At 40.9% G+C, this 20,215-nt stretch overlaps 1 protein-coding gene across 1 annotated transcript in view; it reads right to left on the reverse strand.

The window, feature by feature from the left end:
• The window catches only part of CRYBG1 (crystallin beta-gamma domain containing 1), a 44,970-nt gene extending 25,053 nt beyond the window's left edge, over window positions 1–19,917 (reverse strand). Inside the window, exons 1-10 of the mRNA XM_040598881.1 lie at window positions 19,847–19,917; window positions 17,136–18,622; window positions 10,081–11,545; window positions 9,819–9,995; window positions 7,242–7,289; window positions 7,010–7,128; window positions 5,495–5,657; window positions 4,384–4,523; window positions 481–607; window positions 127–162 (exon numbers count right to left, since the gene is read on the reverse strand). Coding sequence (XP_040454815.1) covers window positions 127–162; window positions 481–607; window positions 4,384–4,523; window positions 5,495–5,657; window positions 7,010–7,128; window positions 7,242–7,289; window positions 9,819–9,995; window positions 10,081–11,545; window positions 17,136–17,884 — 3,024 coding nt within the window. The 5' untranslated portion in view covers window positions 17,885–18,622; window positions 19,847–19,917. The remainder of the gene's footprint in view (window positions 1–126; window positions 163–480; window positions 608–4,383; window positions 4,524–5,494; window positions 5,658–7,009; window positions 7,129–7,241; window positions 7,290–9,818; window positions 9,996–10,080; window positions 11,546–17,135; window positions 18,623–19,846) is intronic.
• Window positions 19,918–20,215: the final 298 nt, after the last annotated feature.

Here is a 20,215-nt window from a genome sequence, read left to right on the forward strand (position 1 = left end):
ATATACAGCAGGATCAGCCGCTAAACCATCAGTAGCTGGTACATAGTCAAGATATATTTATCTACCCAAGTGTACCTCATGTGTTATAAAATAACTTTGGACAATCAAATAAATATTGACTTTTACCTTTGGCTCTCCACTGAATTCAACTTTGCGACCACCCTGAAAAAAAAAAAAAAAAAAAAAGGAAAAAAATTAAGTTGTCTATACTTATAGGCAACTGTAAGAATCATCAGCTCTTCACAAAGACAGAATTAAGATGAAACCTTCCTTGAAGAACACAAGTGAAAACAAAAAGGCAGATTAAAACCAGAAATGGATGCAATCAAATGTTGAAAGAGACAAGTATTTTACAGACTAAAAATTCTGTTTTTCAAAGAGTTACATTTTTTTGAGTCTTGAAATATCTAGCCACTTTAACACAACATTTCTACACATAAACATGGGTAATGTAACTTGCAAGTAATAACAGTATTTTACCATTTTCAAGGGCCTCATGGACCTAATGTAGGCTTCCTTCTTCTCCCAGAATGCTAAATTTGGATATTCACCAGGCTCCAACATTAAAGGAACTCCCTGGAAACCAGGTTCTTCATAAATTAGCCATCTAAAGGGCAGGGGAGGGTGGGGAGAAGGAAAGGAAAAGATAAAAACCTCATAACATTTCTGAACAGTAAAGAATAAGACAATATGCCTACTTTAGGAAAGACAACACTGTACCCTTAATAAAACTTTGCTTCTTTACAATTGCCAGCTACAAGCTGGCATATGGGCAAAATTCAGTGCCTGTGCAGGAACTGCCAATAACAGATGTGTTTTGTTTGAACAGGCTGAAAAAAAATAATTATCAGTACAATGAACAGACAGTTAAGAATTTGATTCTCTCTTATCTGAAGGCAACTCAAGTTTTGACTCAAGTTTCAAGACTTAAGGTTATTCTGTATTATTTTTAGAGTAGTTATAAAATACGCAGAATCAATTTTCAAGAACTTAAAAGATCTCTACTAACCTAGGCTTGAATTTGTTGCAAAAACTGTTCAACACAAAGTTCTAAACTTGTGTTATACATAGAAAAACCTGACAACTCCTTAGGAATCTATTTCCTCATGGTTTGTATCTGCTAATAAATCTGCTTTGAAAGACATAATTTTAAAAATTCCTGATTGGGACAGCAACAGTAGTTTTTCAAAGCTTTTTCAAGAAAATCTTAGCCAGTAATCACTGGGAACAAAGAAACATAGTGCTGATCTTTGCATAAGGATGGCGATGTATTTCTTCCAGTTAAATTTACTGATCTCTCAGAAGTGCAGCATGGAGCAGTATTAAACAAACAGTAAACTGGAACACTATGCAGCCAACCCTTCAATCATGTAAGGATCATAACGTATCAATCTGGTGATATCAGAAAGACTTTAAAATAATCCAGCACTCTGTTATGCTTAAAAGGCCGATTCCAAGCTGATGCAAACTGGCACAAGTTGGTATAGCTTCACCACAGACATAGGGTTCCAGGAAACAAACAAGGAGCTTACGTTTTATTGCTGTCTATAGCTCAATGTTTGATACGTTGTGTCCCACCACTCAGTAGGCCCCCAACTTACGGCCAGTCACAAGTGGTGTTTCCCAGGGCTAAGTACTGGGGTCAGTTCTGTTTAATGTCTTCATCAATGGTCTGGACAAAGGGACCAAGTGCACCCTCAGTAGGTTTGCAGACGGCACCGAGTTGAGCGGGATGTTGATCTGCTGAGGGCAGGCAGGCTCTGCAGAGGGAGCTGGGCAGGCTGGACCGATGGGCCCAGGCCAGTTGCATGAGGTTCAACCAGGCTCAGTGCCGGGTCCTGCCCTTGGGTCACACCAGCCCCACGCAGCGCTACAGGCTGGGGGAAGGGTGGCTGGAAAGTGCCCGGGGGAAAGGACCTGGGGGTGCTGGTCAGCAGCCAGCTGAACGTGAGCCAGCAGGGTGCCCAGGTGGCCAAGGAGGCCACCAGCATCCCGGCTTGTATCTGAGACAGCGTGGCCAGCAGGACTGGGGCAGTGACCGTCCCCCTGCACTGGGCACTGGTGAGGCTGCACCTCGAATCCTGTGTTCAGTTTTGGGCCCCTCGCTGCAAGAGGGACGTGGAGGTGCTGGAGCGTGTCCAAAGAAGGGCAACGGGGCTGGTGAAGCATCTACAAAGCAAGTCTCACGAGGAGCAACTGAGGGAACTGGGGTTGTTTAGCCCAGAGAAAAAGCACCTCAGGTGGACCTTGTTGCTCTCTACAGCTACCTGAAAGGAGGCTGTAGCGAGGCTGGGTGCTGGTCTCTTCTCCCAAGTAACAAGTGACAAGACAAGAGGAAACGGCCTTAAGTTGTGCCATGGAAGGTTTAGATTGGATATTAGGAAAAAAAAATATCATGGAAAGGGTTGTCAGGCATTGGAACTGGCTCCCCAAGGAAGTGGTGGAGTCACCATCCCTGGAGGTATTTAAAAGGCGTGTAGATACGGTGCTTAGGGACATGGTTTAGTGATGGACTTGGCAGTCCTGGGTTAACGGTTGGACTGGATGATCTTAAAGGCCTTTTCCAACCTAAATAATTCTGTGTTTCTAACTTCATTGCAAAAATTTAAACATATGGAAGATGAAGGAGAAAGTACAATCTGAAGATAAAGGTGCGTTGACTCATTTTCATTGGCAGCTTTTAGTAAACAACAATTAAGCATGAACACTGGGAAACTTCAACAAGATACAACCACACCTGCATGGCAAGGTGACTCAGAATCAGAGCTTCCCTCAACTGCCAATAGCGAACTATGCCATGCCTGTAAACTAATGGAAAGAAAAACCCCTCCAGCATGCAAAAAAGCAGCAACAATTTACTGAATTTCTCGTGCAAGCAATTGGCAGAAATGACTTCTTTCTACACTGGACTAATGAACTGACATCTGAGAAAGATTATTTTTCAACTGTCTAGTTTGCTTCCTAGTGCAAATACGAGTCTGCCTTTCCTCAAGGGATCCAAATGCAACACAGAGAAATGAAGACTAAGACTTTACACAGATTTAGTGCAAAAAATGTTGTCACACTGATGCAAAAATAAGGAGCAGTCTGAACCCTGAGAGATGTGCGCTGGCTCTGCTTTCTTACAAAAAAATTGTAATTTCACTATTCACAGAATGCTTTTAAGTGAGGGACAGAAATGAAGTGGAGAAGTAGATGAAGTCAATTAGTAATCAACCTCTAAATAACTTACCCGATTTCATTACTCTTGGCAGACATGCAATTTGCATTAAGCTTGCAGTTCAACAGAAATAACCTCCTGTCAGAGAACCAACTGCCTGGACATCTTAAAATTTCCTTATATACCCGAGTGCTTAACTTTTTCCTTGAATCAAGGTGTAAAGATTTAATCAGATAAAATACCCTTTACCTAACAACTAAAATGCCTCATTTATCATCTGGCATATTTGAATACATCTTTGCAGTGGTATGTAACACTTGTCTTTAGTTGGGCAGGTTTTGATAGTTAAATAGACTATTTGCAGCAAGGCAAATGCCATCATCAGTGCTGAAACACAACACGGCCAACAGGTAACAACCGAGGTCTGCACACCCTGTGAAGTGTTCTGCAGGACCCAACATCACTGAAAAGCAATTCCACTCTTGCTTTCTCTGAAAGCGGCCTCCATCTTGTACATACTTTTCCTAGTATCACTTTGAGGCATATTTTCAGTACCAATTTACAAGTTTGTTTATTAAGTTATCAAAACTACCAATTGTACAATGTCTGGATTTTACTTACAAGTCTCTCTTCTCATAAAAGCTTGTTTAGTTCATGGCATACATTAGACTCCTAACTCAGATGGCTAGGTATTTTCAGATGACATAAACAGGTATGTCCTAAACATCACCACAAACACACTGATTAAAATGCACTGTGAAATACAAGAATGCTTTCCAGAGTCCGCATGTGACACCAACTGTTATTTTGTAACACAAGGGCTTGCAAATTTTCTTCTTCTGGTACAAAGATGTAAAGTTTAGAGGAAAGCAAGCAGGAAATGTGGTCTTGTAACAGTTCATCCCCAAACTCTCATGATGTTTGCTTGAATGAGAAAGAGCAGGAGAGGCTAACTCATTCCTTTGCTACAAATATATAAGGGTTACTCTGTCTTTACTATGTGCAAGCAGGAGAAAACTGGCTTTAACAAATCATTTTAACAGGTCAGCCTCTCCAAGGGTGGAAGCATCACAGTGAGGTACTAATGCTACTGTCAACAAATACTTCCAAAATACAGGACTAGAATTAACATAAGCTTGCTTGCATGTCTGATAGGTGTAACAAATCGTTTAAAACAAATTCCTTTCATAGCAGTACATGTTCATGCAGAACTACGCACTTACATGCCCCAGTGTACTTTGATAGAACAAGTCTTCTGAGTGGCGCCGAACACTCCTGTTTCTTCAGTGTCGTCAAAAAAGGAAGTCACGATTCCTAACCCTTCAGGTTCTGTATACAAATCAATTCGGCAAACCCTGTAATCCTGAAAAATGAAGATTGCCATAATCACTTAATCTGTGCTGTGAGTTCTGTAATTAATGTGGATAACTAAATCAGTTTTGAAACACCTGGTTATTTTAAATTGCTTCTCCCCCTTGTCAATTACTACTGCTATTAGATGCCTATAATAAAAGTATAACTAGGCCAGTTTGCCTGTCTCTGGACCAAGACAGTCAGCCAATCTCTAATCAGCATTTACATTGTTTACTTTCTGCCATCCAGGCAGGAATGCATCTTCCTTCATCAGTTAACATCTCCTCTAGCAAATTAAATCTGAAGAAAATACCAAGCAAGCCATTCTTGAAGAGAACTGCAATTTAAGCAAGAATTGTAGTTACAAGCAATATATATTCCTCCTTTTTCTTTTCCTAGTCAAATTACTTTATAGTTATGTTTGTTTTGGCAACCTGCAAAGGTAACTACTTAATAGTAGGTTAAAAGTGCACGTAGGAAGGCTGTTCCACCACGTGTGAAACTCCATGGTAAGTTTCCACATACAGGGCTATTTTTTTGAGTATCAAAGGAGGTTTGGTGTTTGACACTGAAGTTTAAGTGTAAATTTGGTTTATATTAAAAAAAAAGAAAAAGTCACAGACATCTTCTGCAAATCTGAATCTATGGAATTACTGATGGTTTTCTGGGATGTTTTTCCTGAGAGACTGACCAGGCTAAAAAGAATATGCTGTACATAGCACTTTGGAGGCTATTCTAATAATAAACACTAAGTTTTCTTCTTGCCCTATCCTTCCAGTGCATGCTACCATAATCCCCACTGTGCAAAAGTGCCCACATTTATTTTGTGTATAAAGAAAAAATTCAACACAGAAGATTGTTTCATGCATTTACAACTCATGTTACACTTGTGTCGTAATACACCAATCACACTTTTTATCAGTATAGAACACCACCAAGCATTAAAGATCTATACAAATTTTCTTCACTTCTATTACTTGCCTTAACAACATGTCTTATTGAACCAATCACTGCAGGCTTTAGAGATTTGCATTCCATTTGCTCTTCAGAAGTACCTGCACCCCAAATATCTGGGAGTTCCAGCTCTCCTTCTTCCAGGGGAATAGAGGGACCTTCAAAATTTGGTTTCTCATAGAGTATCCAGCTTAAAATAAAAAAAATCTCATTTTTAATGGTGCTTTATCAAGTGTGAATTGCAAAAATCATGCTCCCATTTAACAAATCCTTTCATAAGAAATATTATTTCCAGACCCTTCCTGCCACCCCAGTACAGCTTATTTGCCCAGTACTGCTGATACAAGCCATTTCTGGTCTCTGTGATACTTTTAAAAACAATGGTAAAAACAAATATGCCTACCACTGACTTTGTAATTTCATCCAAAACTCCTCCACCTTTTTAAATTGATGATTTGGGGCAGCAAGACTACTGTCTGTGAACACCAGACTTTTGCATGAGATACCAATCAGAACCAATTTGTAGGCCAGAAAATGTTGACACTGCAGACTGTTGTGTCATGTATAAACAGACATGCTACTTGGATCCTGTGAACAGCAGCCTAAAGTTTCACAGGGGCTTGTACAGATGTGCCAAAGGATGATAAGACTGCTCAGAAGACAAGCACAACTTTAACAGCAGGTTTGAATATATCACTAGATGAAAACTATATCCATGTGCAAATACAACCCACCCTCTGCTCCAAGCTCTCAGCTGAAAAGGGGAAAAAAACACCCAGTCCCCTAGTCCATGTTAAAAAAAGAAGACCTGGTTCACACAGATCAAAAGATTTTCATTCCAGTTTTCTGAAGCTAAACAGCAATCAGTGTGCTTCCCAGTACCTCCTGCTGCAGCTAGCCCTTTTTTCCTGCAGCTTACTATCAGATCACTACTTTTGAGAACCTGTTTGACTGTATCACAGCCTGGCCACAACTTAACTTGCCACGCTATCCAAACTAATAATGGCTGTTCTCGTAATACTATGAAGAAAGTAGGAGATGAACTTGTTTTGACTTACTCTTAGGCAATATAGCTGTTAGAGAAAAATTCCCTCTGGACTTATCAGAGAAAGAGTCAACCATCTCTACACCACCACCTTATACCTTTGGACACGGAATTAATCTTCTGCATCCAAATCCATGTCAGACATGGCTTTAAAATCCTTTGCTAGCCTTTTAGCCCAATCCAAATACTTTGCAAGAACCCATAAAGGGGAGAGGAGTCAAAGGGCAGTGTAGCTGGACAGAATCTGTCATTTCATCCCATGCCTATGCCTGGTGAAATGTTGCAGCCCTCTAGATCTTAACACTCACTCAATTTGTCAGTAAAGTAAGTTTCCCAGCCCAGAACTTCCTATTGTGGAGGAAAAATGCCATGTTCTTGCTCAATGTCTACTTTACATTGCCAGTTTGCAAGACAGACTTACTGTCAACTACATGCTGGTTCTGTTTCAAAAGATTTTTGGATAGACCAATAACAAAGAGTAAAAATCAATCTCTTACCACCCTCTGATGACTTTAACTAAAATCGTTGGTGACAGAACCCAAGAACTGCAATCCAGAACATCATGGAAAACTTCGATACCATTTTTTTGATAGTCTGATTCACAGTATATCACCAGCTGTGTTAAAAAAACAAAACAAGAAAAAACCACAAACACCAATAACATATAATTCTATCTTGGTATGCTTTAAACATAGAGAAGAACAGTAAAGATAATAAAATTGATCTTACCTTGCCAGGTCTGGGATTGATTTTACTTTGTCCATTTCTTGAAAGTGCCTAATAGTGGGGAGAGGAAAGTAACAAAAAAACCCCACAAATCAAAAATGTATTCAATGAAGATGCTCAGCTACAAAAACTGAGCTAGTAAAACAAAATAAATATTAGTCTGAACAGTAAAAAGCTGGTAACACTTCAACTACACCTATTTACTGTTTCGATTCCTTCTTCCTCCTGAAGAAGAGTATCTTGCCACAAATGTACAAATTTACACACTTTTTTTTTTTTAATCCCAAATTATTATTTCACTGAAGCCAATTAGCCTCAGCTTTGAAATGCTTTAAAATCCTTCTGATCAGCTTCCTACAAATTCCAGGAGTTTCAAACCAAGTGACTTAAAACCTGGCATTAATGAAGTACATGCTCTACAATGATAAAGATATTAATGAAGGTTTAAATGTCTAGTAACCACAAAGCATGCAGTAATTTTGAAGGAATATATGAAAAGACTGAGGAGGGATGATGGCATATCCATGTATGAACTAACTAGCATAATCAATTTTGTGCTGAACACCTCCTAACAAGATAGGTTTCTTCAAAAAACACCAGACACTCTGCATTAAGTGATAGACTAAAAACGTGGAGAACAAATAAAACACATTGAGGTACACAAAATCTAAAACAATGCTGAAGTCAGTGATAAATTTTATGATATAGAATATATGGAAAAGTTGTGGTTGTATCACTTCATCTTAAAACAAATAAAGCAAGCACTGCAATTATGTGTTTGGTTTCCTAGCAAGGACAGGAGTACCCATTCTGGGACAAGGTCCTGCTCTTCTAGGAACTATTCAAATGAACAACAAAAACCCCCAGACAGGTCTTGCCTCTAAATAGGTTGCAGCCTAAGATAACCAGCAACATGTGCATGGAACTAATTAGAACGTATTAGTCAGCACAGAGGGCAGGTAGTGGTCTCAAAACAGAGCTCCTAACCACCATCAGATTTCTGTAGCATCATCAAGATGTGTTGAAGCATGACTGGTTTTTTAGCCTGTGCTTCAATTCCAGTTAGAACTTGCTCTGTGTTTTAAGGAATTACAAAGTCATTGTTTTGGGCTGCCCTTACTTTTTTCCTTCACACTACCCATTAGCCATCGCATCATCATTTTCTTAGTCAGTGGAAGATGCACAGTAGGTATACATCATACAAACATTTCCAGTTCCTGTCTAACTTGAGCAAGACAATTCCGAGTCAGCAACAGTGCTACAGAAATCCTGGAACCCTTTGGAACCTAACAGGCTTCTCTCAACAGTGAGCTTATATGTGTACATATACCCTTGCCATATCAGGCCTCCATACTCTACTGAAAAAGTGAAACCCACTCAGAAGCAACAGTTTAAGTAGCAAAATAAAATAAAATAAAATAAATTAGTACTATTCATTTAGCTTTAAACTCAAGATTTCAAAACCCAAGCAGGACCATCCGGCATAAGAAAGCCTTTCTAACTGGCAGTATAAGTCTACACTACTGCAAACAACCCCCCTAACTTTTATCCCCACACTAAAACATTCCTCATGAAAGACAAATCTACATCCTCAAAATTACAAGATACCATGGATGATTTCCTTCTGCAATGTGAAGAAAAAAGAAGATTATTTCTACTACTCCTCCACTCCCTTCTAGTAGAACTGTAACAGCAGATAACCATTAGCTTTGGAAGAGTATTTCACAAACTTTTTTATATGCTGCTTCAATTCCACAGTTCACATTAATGTAGTTATTAAACTCTGGAGAACCTATTTCTTCCCACGGTTCTTAGATCTCAGGATTATAATTTTCCTCTCAGGTAACAGCATCATCGGTTCATCATTTTGAAAACAGAAATCACAAAGTTCTCCCACATTAGGGTAAATTTGCCTCAAAGGGAAAACGTAAGCCTGCCTTCACTCATGATGAATAGATGCTCCTAATCAGCCAAAGGAATCGCCACCCTCTACTGTAGCAGCACTTTCAAAAATTACTATTCTGCAGTTCTTAACATATTATTTAAGAATATGTATGTTCTATCAAATGCACGGGAATACTGGGAACAAAAAGAGAGGGCTAAAAAAGAAAAGCTTGTCCTGTTACTCATTTAACAGTGTAATGGCTGAGTGTCTTGCTGGAAGAGGAGAGAGGTTAGTGTCAATAGAAGAAGCAGGCATGAGCTTTCTGAAGTTCACAGAAAACACTCTACTAATTTACAATAAAAAATAAAATTTACATGTTTACATGAGATCCGTTTCAAAATAATACAAAAGCAAGTATGAAGACTTATTCAAACATACACTTCCATATTTGTGAATAATCTCAAAACAAGGGCAGCATGAAGAAACATAATCATGTTAATAGATGCCATCTCATTTTCACGTGTAACCGACATCAGGTGAAACTGATACCACACCTACATTCACCTCCATGTATTTACAATCTATGCATGTCCCTAAGAAGGGAAACAAAACAACACAATGTATGCACATCATCTATAGAAAATAAAAAAAGCTGGATAACTTTCCAGGCAGATTTTTACCAACACAGTACTTACATCCACATCTAATAAACCAGCGGGGACATTTGATTCATATCTGCTTGTCCCCAGCCAGCTGGAAAAACTTTTCTCAGGGTTCCCATAACTGGGCATTTGTAAACTTAGTTCTTTTTTTGCACTATCTGCTTGCATATACTTCTCCACAAAACTTGGAAACTTGACATCTGAAAGAGACTGAATTGCAAAATCAAAATTAACAGTCATTCAGCAGATTGACAACATTTTACATGGTTGCATTTCATGAATGATGTTTAATTACCTCAGATTTTTGAGGCATGCTGAATGGCCCAGAAACATCCTGTTGTAAAGGAGGCATCCCCGAGGAATCAGTTGTAAAAGCTGTTGCAGTGTTATTCACTGAAGTGACAGAGGGATTAAAAACCTTTTCTTTAGATGTAGAAGACAGCAAGCTTGAGAAGAGAGAGCTTTTTTCAAGCCGGGATCTCTTAATTTCACCATCTGTACCATCAATGTTCTCCTTTCCATTTATTTCTTGAGTAAAGGCAGGTTCCTCTCTATTACATGACTGCAGGGCTTTGAATATGATACTTTGCTCTGTTGAGGCACGCTTGGGCCTGACTCTGGCTATTGTTTCCAGGCTTTGCATCTTAATTTGCTGGGCTGGTAACAGATCCTGTGTTTTGTCCCTCCTCAGTCCCAAACCAAAAGTAAACACACTAGGATCAAATACTTTCTCTAAGTTGTCTTCATGAATGGGAGGCATTGCAAAGTGGGGTGCTGGGGACTTGGGAAGCTTCGACCTCTTCTTTTTCTGGGGTAAACAAACTGAGCTGTCCAGGTTTTTTATTGTTTCAGCAAACTTCTTCATGTCAGATGGGGAATCAAAAATGCTATCATCCTCAGCAGATCCATTACAGGTTTTGCCAGGGCTCTTTTGTGTATTGATAATGTGCTCTGATGCCAATATGCCATCTTGACTGCTGTCATCATACTGTGGTGCTGCAAAGCTCAGATCTCCCGGCTTTGCCTTTTTATCTCCATTTTCCATCTTGCTAAATTCTGACCTAGAAACCTGATGGGATGGTAAAGGATACTTATCATCATTGCAAGGTGATAAAACATCTGTGTTTGGCAGCATCTTTTCTTCATTTCTGTGGAATTCTGAGCTTGCGTTATTTCTTTTGTAGGAAGTATCTTGAGTATTTTCAGTTCTACTGGGCAAGTGCAAAGGCAGTTTAAAAGGTGGACTTTCTTTTTTAGCTGTGTTTAATTCTGGATCAGGTTGCTTCACTGAGACACTACCAGCATCATTTTTGCTGCTTTGGTTAAAAAGGGATATTGCAGCTTTTACTTTAAGTTCTGTTGTCTTCCCAACATCCTCAGAAGAGGCAGAGCCTTCTTCATTTTTGCCTTTTAATTCTGCAGTGCTTTCTTTCTCTGGTGTGCCATTTTCAAGTAACTTCTGGCGACTGCTTTGCCTATTTAACGTTTTATCAGGCTGATCGCTTTCCTTAGGTTGTTTTCCAAATTTCAACTTTGCTCTGCCAACAAATGTGCTTGGTACAGTACTGTTTTTTGAAGCAGGGATGTCAGTAGGCCTCTGGCTCTGGTTAGCACATTTATTTTCAAACAAGGAAATTTTGTTGGCAATGTTGCTGTTAGTTTTATTAACTGGTTTTTCAAGAGTTTCCTGCTCACCTTCTAAACTGTCTTGATTCATAGGTGCTTTAAAATTCAGCTCTACATTCTTCAGTTTGGCTGGACTACAGGAAGCAAAGTGATACAGAGTTACATCTTTAATTAATCTTAAAAAGACTTGTAAACAATTTTCAAAACAAGAGTATGTAGCATTACAATGAAATTTTCCAGTCATATTAAATTTAAAATTTTGTATCTCAAAAGGAATTAAATAAAAAAGGAGTAACTATATGAACAACCAAAAAAAATTAGACACTAAATAAGGAGAATATATTTCAAACATGTATGTAGTTCTGTAATGCTCAGTAAAACAAAAAACAGAGGCCTACAACGTGCAGTTGAGGCAGAGAGCTTAACTAGGCATGACTGACAGACATTAAAATTTAATAGTGAATAGGCAGAATAAATTACACGCATGCAATTCCCTACAGAGTTTAGGAAACAAATCCCAATTCATTAAGGTGATAATGAGTTGGTTAACATTTGAATGTACCTCTCCAACAAGTTTTGAAGACAGCTGCCCAGATCCTTCGAAGCCCTTACACTGCAGAAGCAACCTCAAATCTAGTGAAAGACCTCTTCTGGCCTCATTAGTACTGGTGGAAAAGCAAACTGCCCCCAGTCACCGCACCATCACTTGGCTAAGCAAACACTGCATGTGAGGACTCTCCCATTTCCTTCAGGGAAAGTCAGCTAACAATTAAAATTGTGTAAACTAAACCTGCTAATTTTACAAGAATTGAATTAGGAAACACTTACAGGAACTTCTCCATCAGAGTGGATAGAGAAAGCATGTACAAGTACATAGCACACAGTACTCATGTACTATGGCAGAAGGCTGATGACATGCAGCCGTGGGTTTTAAGCCTCCTTCCTCTGAATACCTCCATCCAGGAAAAAGCATTTGTCCATATCACTTGCTACTGCAGGAACAGTATGAACAGCGGTGAAGATGCAGGGCATTTGTCTTCAAGATTTATCAGTCAGATAAGGAGCGTCAAGGACACCACCATCACCTCAAAGGCAGACCTGTTCTCCAAAGAGCAATCTGGAGACACTCTGCAGTGGCAGCACAGAGGGAAACTGCACTACATGAAGACTGATGATGGCAGGAGATAAAAAACTAGCTTGCAGCAACAATCTCCAAAGCCTCAAATGCTCTATCAATCAATGGATGGTTCTGGTATTTAAGTGCTTTCTTCTTTTTTATCTACACAAACTGTGTTCACCGAGCACTCAGGCAGCTCTTTAGCTCAAGAAAAAAAGCGTGAGATACGAGTTAATATGAACAACCTAAAAACTGAGATCACTCCTTTCTCCTCCTTCTCCTCAGACCCATCCCAAGCATACTAAAGCAAGACTCTCCATTGAACAAGCTTCTTTTCTTGGGAAAAGCATGAAGAACAAACTTACTGAAATAACAGAAGGAACCCAATATTAGCTGCTTAAGAATCTACACAGTAAGCAACTATTAAACATCACCATGTCTTTTTGGAAAAGAATTCCCAACAGCACTCATGGTAACTACCAGCCTGCTCATGTCGGTTCACATAAGGCCCTTATGAAGAACACACGATCAATAAAAAAGGAAATAGTAAACTTAAGAACAACTGCCCATACTTCAGATAGATGCTAATCAAACACACTTGGAAAATTTAAGTCCAGAGAAAGGAAAAAATTATTCCTGAAAGGGGGAAGGTAGGGAGGGAACTACCACAAAACATAAATATATTTAGACACTACTTTTCATCTGCAGTACAACTGTTTTTCCTAACCTTTTGGAAGTTAAATTACTCTATGACTCTTTTGGATGGTTGCAAGGGATGTCTAAAGATCAGCTAGTCCAACTTCCTGCTCAAAACAGGGATAGCTTCAAAGCTAGATCAAGCTGCTGAAAGCTTTGTCCGACCAAGTTCTGTGTATCTCCAAGGGTCAAGATTTCACAGCCTTACTAGGGAAGTGTTACAGCAGGTCAGTCAGCATCACTGTGAATTATTTTTGCCTTATACCCCATTGAAACTTCACTGTTGCAACCTGCAACCATGGCTATTGTCCCTTCACTGCACACCTCAGGGACAAATCTGGCTCTACCTTCTCTGTAATACCTCTGTAGGTAGTGAGAGGTGATTGAGGTCTACCCATATCCTTCTCAGTTGAAGAAATCAAGCTGCTTCACCTTCTCCTCGTACATGGTATGCTCTAGTGCCATCACCTTCTTAATGGCTCCCCACTGCATTCATTCCACTTTGTGAACATCTCTCTTGTACCAGAAGAGAGTTGGAATAGGAGGGAGAGGTACAACTTGATACAATGCCACAGACGCAGACTCTTGAGCACCAAACAGTATCTGCTTTGACCTGCTGGCTATGCTCCTGGCAACATGGCCCAGCATAGGTCTAGCCTTCATCTGCTATGAGGATGCACTACTGACACATGCTGAATTTGCTGTTCACCAGGACCCTTCATGTCCCTTTCAGATCAGCAAAGGATATTGATTCCTCTCCTTCCACCTGTATTTTCAAGAGGTATCACTAACAGCCTAGTTATCTCAACAGACTCATTTCCATACCATCATTTTGTCACTTGCACTACTACATGCATTTCAACATAACATATCTTCCTAATAAAATCTGTCTCTCCCTGTATGCCTTGTCACAAGCAAGTTTAATGGTTAACACTGATAGTTATCAGCCATGCCTAAAACCTGTTTTAAATGAACACCTAACACCTCACAAGCCTAGTTTCAAGCTTTGCAAATTTACGCAGAAACAACCACTTTAGCATTTTGTATTTTACATTCTGTGGTATTTCTGCACAGCAGCAGTAGCAGGAAGAACAGCTGACACCAAAGAGCAATAGAAAGCTCAGCCCTGGAGCTCCATCCACTACAGCTGGCCTCCTCTAACTAGTCTTTTCATTACACCTTTTTCCATGCTAAGAAATACTGATTTTAAATGCAGCCAAAAGATATGTCTTATTGCAAGAACCGAGTTTCAAAGCTTGTTTAAAAGTAGATGTTGTTTGAGCATCCTTTAAGTCTCCCCTCTAGTATGGGGGGAAAGCACTGAAAGATGGATTCACTTAACAGTGCAAATGCTTTCTTACAAACAGCCCAGTGTGACTGATTCCTACTACCCATTGCTGATCTGCAATGCCAGGAACAAGCAGGCACAAGAGAAATACTGATGTCCTTCTCTTCAGCTACACCTTGCAGCTAACCTGTGGGAGCAAGCAGTTAAGCCTCCTCTAACGAGTCATAAATGGAAGGTGAGTCACATAGTTGAAGCATACTGTCCAAAGCATGTCAAGCACGTAACTGATGCCAAAAAACGTTGATGCCAAAACATCAGATTGAGGTGAGCAAAGAAAAATGGCATGTTAACAGAGCAGAATAATTCAACAAGTGGGCATAAATGCAAAGACAACTACAAAACCATGTCTGAACATCAAATCTGACAACTGAAGCCAAGTTTTGCTCTAAGCACATCAAAGTAACTACTGCCTGAGGTTTCATTTACTGATTAAGATGTACCATCAACCTCAGTTTAGTCTCAAACCTGATAGGTTTTCCCTTTCAAGAGCAAGAAGTATCCTGTGACTTCCAACTTCCAGTACACAGACATAAAAGAAGAAAAGACAGAAAACACTATCATTACTTGCAGAGAACCAGCAAAACCAACTTCTTTTAAAACTGTTTCTAAAGAAACTTGATTCCCAGAATTGGCACAATGTCATTAGTAAGAGACAGTATGCATTTTTAAGTTGTAACTACTTTGATTATACAAAATCCATCTTATAGGAGGCGAACAAGTCTGTGAGTAAATGACTGTTTTTCAGTCTGAAAGGGATTGATGTGGATTATCTAACAATAATTTTTCAACTTTTGAAAATGGAAAAGTTATCTGTTCTCTAGTTCAAAGCAGTAACAAGAGAACAAAAAACAATACCATCTTCTAGTAATGGCACCATCTTTCACTTTCCCATTTTACAGCAGCTTAATCCACATCCAGGTTTACCGTTCATGTGTTCTGATGAATGACTACAAATTTTACCAGGTAATCTGACCATATCAGTTCGTCTGGCTCAAGAAACTGTAGTGCTGTGCAGTGACAGCTATCAGATGCATCAGGAACTTTGCATGCAACACAGAAGTCCCCACCCAGGGCTAAAGTTCCTATTGCAGCAGCAACGCCAAGACACAGTGCACCACACACCCCATAAAATGAGGTAAAATAGAACAAACTGTTTATTCATTAAAATAAAATCTGTCAGAAAAGATACTTGTCTATGAGCACAGCAGAAGATAATTCACTGTACAGCAAGCCAAGGGGATACCCAGAAAAATGAAATTCAGCTACGCAGGCATTTATAACTTGATCATCGCTAATGACAGTAACACAAAGAGAAAAATATGAAAGCTACCTTTCCTTTGAAGTTGTGAACATACAAAACTTCACAATTTAAGATTTGTAATCTATACTGCCAGACAGCAAAGCATCACCACGTACAAAAATACCACAATTTAACTTTCAGTATTATGCGGTTTTAATTCAGTTACAAATGAACAAACTCTATGTAGAGTATTACAAATCACGCAAAGGAAATTGTTCCAAATGCTCCTGTGCTTCTCCGATGTGGGAAGCATTCTTAAGCCATAATGTTGAACCTTCACATCCCTGTAACACGACTGCACAGCAATTATGAACATGTGGTGTACCTCAGGTGGACCTACAGGATTCAATGTACTCTTCTCATGTATAAATGAACGTACCAGAATGAGGAAAGCAATAGTGCATAGTACATAGCTGTGACAATCAAACAACGGAAGTAACAAATGTCATAAAGTGATTTACTGTAGAAAAGAACATAATAGAATCCAGGAAATCAATTGCTGGACTCATACTAGTCATTACAGTGGAATTTATAAATATGTCCACTTTATAATCCTAAGGAAACCACTGATCTCCTCTGTTTGACTAATGACAATTTCTTTGAGTTTAAAACCAAATCCTGCAAACTAATATATGCACAATTCTGCAAATTCCTGATGTTATTCACACACATAAAAATTTATAAGTGATTCATCCTAAACATACAATAGCAACTATACATACTGACATTTCTGGAGTCTGATCTATCATATCATTTGATGGATCAAGTTCTACCTTGTGTCCTACATGTCTTCACAAAGTAACCAGCAGAACTTATGTTGTTTCAAAGAACAACTTGATCATTTTCCTTATTCTGAGATTTTCACATACAAAACCTTCAACCACATCCTCAGCTGGTTACACACAGCAAAACTACACTAAGGTCAGTAACAGCCAAGCTAATCTGAGCAATAACTGGGGCCCTGACAATGATGACAGAGCAGCTTCTATTTATGTTAAATTATTCCATATAATGGAACTGACACAAAGAAATTCTCTATCCACGAAAAAAAATGGAAAAAATAATTAATTTTCTAACACATGTAAACTACAGTGTTTGTTGTGTTAACTGTAATTATGATATTTTTTTTAAAAAAAGGCAGTTCTTAATTGAAAATAATCTAGATAGAGAAGAGAGAGATAGCTAGTGTTCCTATAGAATCCTAAACAGAGATACAGGCAAAATCGCAGCCACAGGGATAAGGTAAGCTAGTTTGTTACTCACAGGCTAATCTTTGTTGTGACTGTTCTGGAAGCATCCGAACTCTTCAGCTTCAAGCTGTCTAAATCAGAATTTGTCTGTTTCTCAGCTGACGTACACAGGTCTCCATTTTTAATCCCATCAGTACGCAAGAAAGCTCTTCCGTCTGAACCATTGCCGTGCTTTACTGCTTTGGTCTCATTTCTGCCTTCAGTAAACACCAAGGCAGCGTCTTCTGTCTTAGCAGCCAAAGATTTAGGAGACTCCAAGCTGTCTTCCCCAAAAGCCACAGGTATAGCTCCCTTTTCCACAGAAGTTCTTTTTGTCACTGGGTTACTCTCTGGTGATGCTAAAGGTTGCCTTTTTGAAGAGTAATCTTTTCCCTGACCCTTCAAACCAGTAGGGGAAATGGGGACAGAATCCGACTGATTCTTTTTGTATGATCTTCTCCTTGCAGGGGTTGCATTTGAGATCTGCTGCTTGCCTTTGTCAGCTTCAGTTTTAGATGCCCCTTTGTGAGCAGATCCAACTCTTAGATCCTGATTATTACTTGGGGAAGAGGAATTCCTTTCAGGAGTCTGCTGAGGAGTCTTCACTTTTCTTTCTGAGTTTATTATCTTGTCTGAAAACACCTCAGAAGGGACATCATCCTCAAAAACAGATTCTTCTCTTGAAGCAGTCTCAGCCTGGTTTCTTTCTCCATTTGGAATGTCACTAGATGACTGAGATTTTCTCCTTTTCCCGGATCTTTTATTAGCAGATTTTTTATCCATCGTGTCTGAGTCACTACAGTTTTCTTCGGATGTAACAGTCACAGGTTCATTAAGGAGTTCATCTGTTTTTCTTAGATAGATATCAACTGTTAACACTCTAGCAGAATGAGTGCGTTCATTCACTGCAGATTCCAACTCGTATGGCAAATCCTTTGGTTTTGCATGCCCAGGCTCCTCAGACACCCACGTGTTCACAAGCTGCTTGTGGCTTAAGATACTTTTTTCTAAGTCTTCACTAGGCAACTTTCTCAAGCTTTTTATGAAATCTGGAGTTGTGGAATTATTTATATCTGTGATGGATTCTTTCTCCAGTTCCAGGGTTTCCACATTCAGGCTACTCTCAAAGAAAGAGTTTTTAATGGTTTCACTACTGCTGCTCCAGTCTGCTGACCACTCACTGTCAGAAGAGACTCCTCTGCTATTCCATTCTGAAATGGTATCACGATACAGCGGTCCTACTTCCCCACTGAAATTATATTCCTGTGTCTCACAAACAGCACTGATGTTTCTCACTTGGTTTTGTACTTGAGGAGCTTCGTGTCCTTCCTTTACGTGCCTACAATATATCGGCTGCGCTCTGGGGGGGGAAACTGACCTCTCCCCTTTCCGATGTGAAGCGTGTTCTAGTGAACTTTTGACATTTTTCCTTTTCCCTGTACCAAACAGATTTCCAAGTCTTTCCAAAACTGGTTTCTTTTTATTGTCTTCTCTGGAAGAATCTGGAAATTGTGAAGTGGACTACAAAAAACAAACAAACAAACATACATTTCGTTAATGTCGAAATTGTTTCTATAATACATTTGTTTGTATTAGCACCACCTATAAATTAAAAGGACACAGCGAAGGGAAACAAAACAGTGTCTTGAACAACACAAGCTCTCAAAAAAGAACAAGAAAAACAAAATCCTCAAAGAACAGTATAAATCCCAAGATCCTTCTGTATGGTTTTGCCTGTTTGTTTACAAGTATGCTCATGTTGCCTTACAATATACCAACATCGTATGTCCCCAATCTCAAACTTCTGCAGTTAGTTAACGTCACCCAAAATAATACAAGAAAGCATCCCGGCATCTGCGAGACTGGGAACAAACTGTTGGTCAAAACTTCCCTCACAAAATGCAAGAGTGGGGAGTTTAACTTTCCTCTCCACACTGGCTGAGTTAGTTTTGACACTTGCACCGGGAGAAAATAGCTTCAAAGGTGTAAGTTGTATTACAAGTCATACATTTCTCATTAATGAGGTTCAATAAATACTTGGGCTTGTTTTGGGCTAGAAAACCCAGAACTATACAGAGCCACTGCATCACTCAATGAGCATTACTGGGTCAAACGCTGCCGTGGATTACTCCTACCGAAGTTTTCCCTTACAACTTCTAATTAACATGGTAAACAGGAAACACGCAACAGCACTGCCGAGTATACATGCATATTTGCATTTTAATATATTAGCACTTTTCACATGCCGGTACGATGAATACTTGTTTTGAGATGTCCATTTCAAAACACCGCGAGTATTTCCTACTTCGGCGGACCTGACCTGCCGAGGGGAGCGGGTTCCCCGCGGCAGCACGGGGGCTGCTGCGGCGCGTTTTAAACATAGTTTATTGGCTGCACACGCCGCGACCGCCCGCCGGCGCCCGAGCGGCTCTCCCCGCGCCCCGCGGCGCTGCAGCACGCGCGCCCCCCGCGGCCGCCCCGGCCCTCCCGCCGCCTCCTTCCCCGCGGGGAGCGCTACGGGATCACCCCGCCGCCGCCCAGCCCCGCGCCGCCACGGCCCCCGCGTTACCGGGAGGGTGAAGCCCGCCGAGGCTGCCGCCGTCCTCCCCCGTCCCGGGACGGGATGAGCAGGAGGAAGGAGCCGCGGCGGACTTTACCCGCCCCCAGCCGCGCCGCATCCTCGCCCGGCTCCGCAGGTGCAGGCGCGGAAGCCTCGCCTCACGCCCCCCCCGCCCCGCCACTCACCGCCCGGCCCGGCGCGGCTCGGCGGCCCCTGCGCGGAGCTGCCCCGCACGCCGCTACCCCGGCGCCAGCTGTCTGGGTGCTCCGCCTCGGCCCGCCCCCGCACCGCGCCTCCTCCCGCCCCCAGCCGCCGCTCTACCTGGCCGGGCCACCTCCCTCGGCCGCGGAGGGAGGGGCGGTGGCCTCGTACCGGCCCTCAGCGAGGGCGAAGGCCGAGGGGCAGCGGAAAGTGCGGTAAAGCGGGCGCCCTCGGCCACGGGCGAGGCCTTCGAAGGGGCGGCGGAGCGCGAGTGGGCGCCGCATCCCGTACGTGCCCCAGCGGCCCGCGCCGCGGCGGGTTCCTTGTTACCGAAGGCAAAGCGCCGCCCCGGG

This window comes from Falco naumanni, chromosome 6 (assembly GCF_017639655.2).
Source record: "Falco naumanni isolate bFalNau1 chromosome 6, bFalNau1.pat, whole genome shotgun sequence".
Lineage (NCBI taxonomy): Eukaryota > Metazoa > Chordata > Aves > Falconiformes > Falconidae > Falco > Falco naumanni.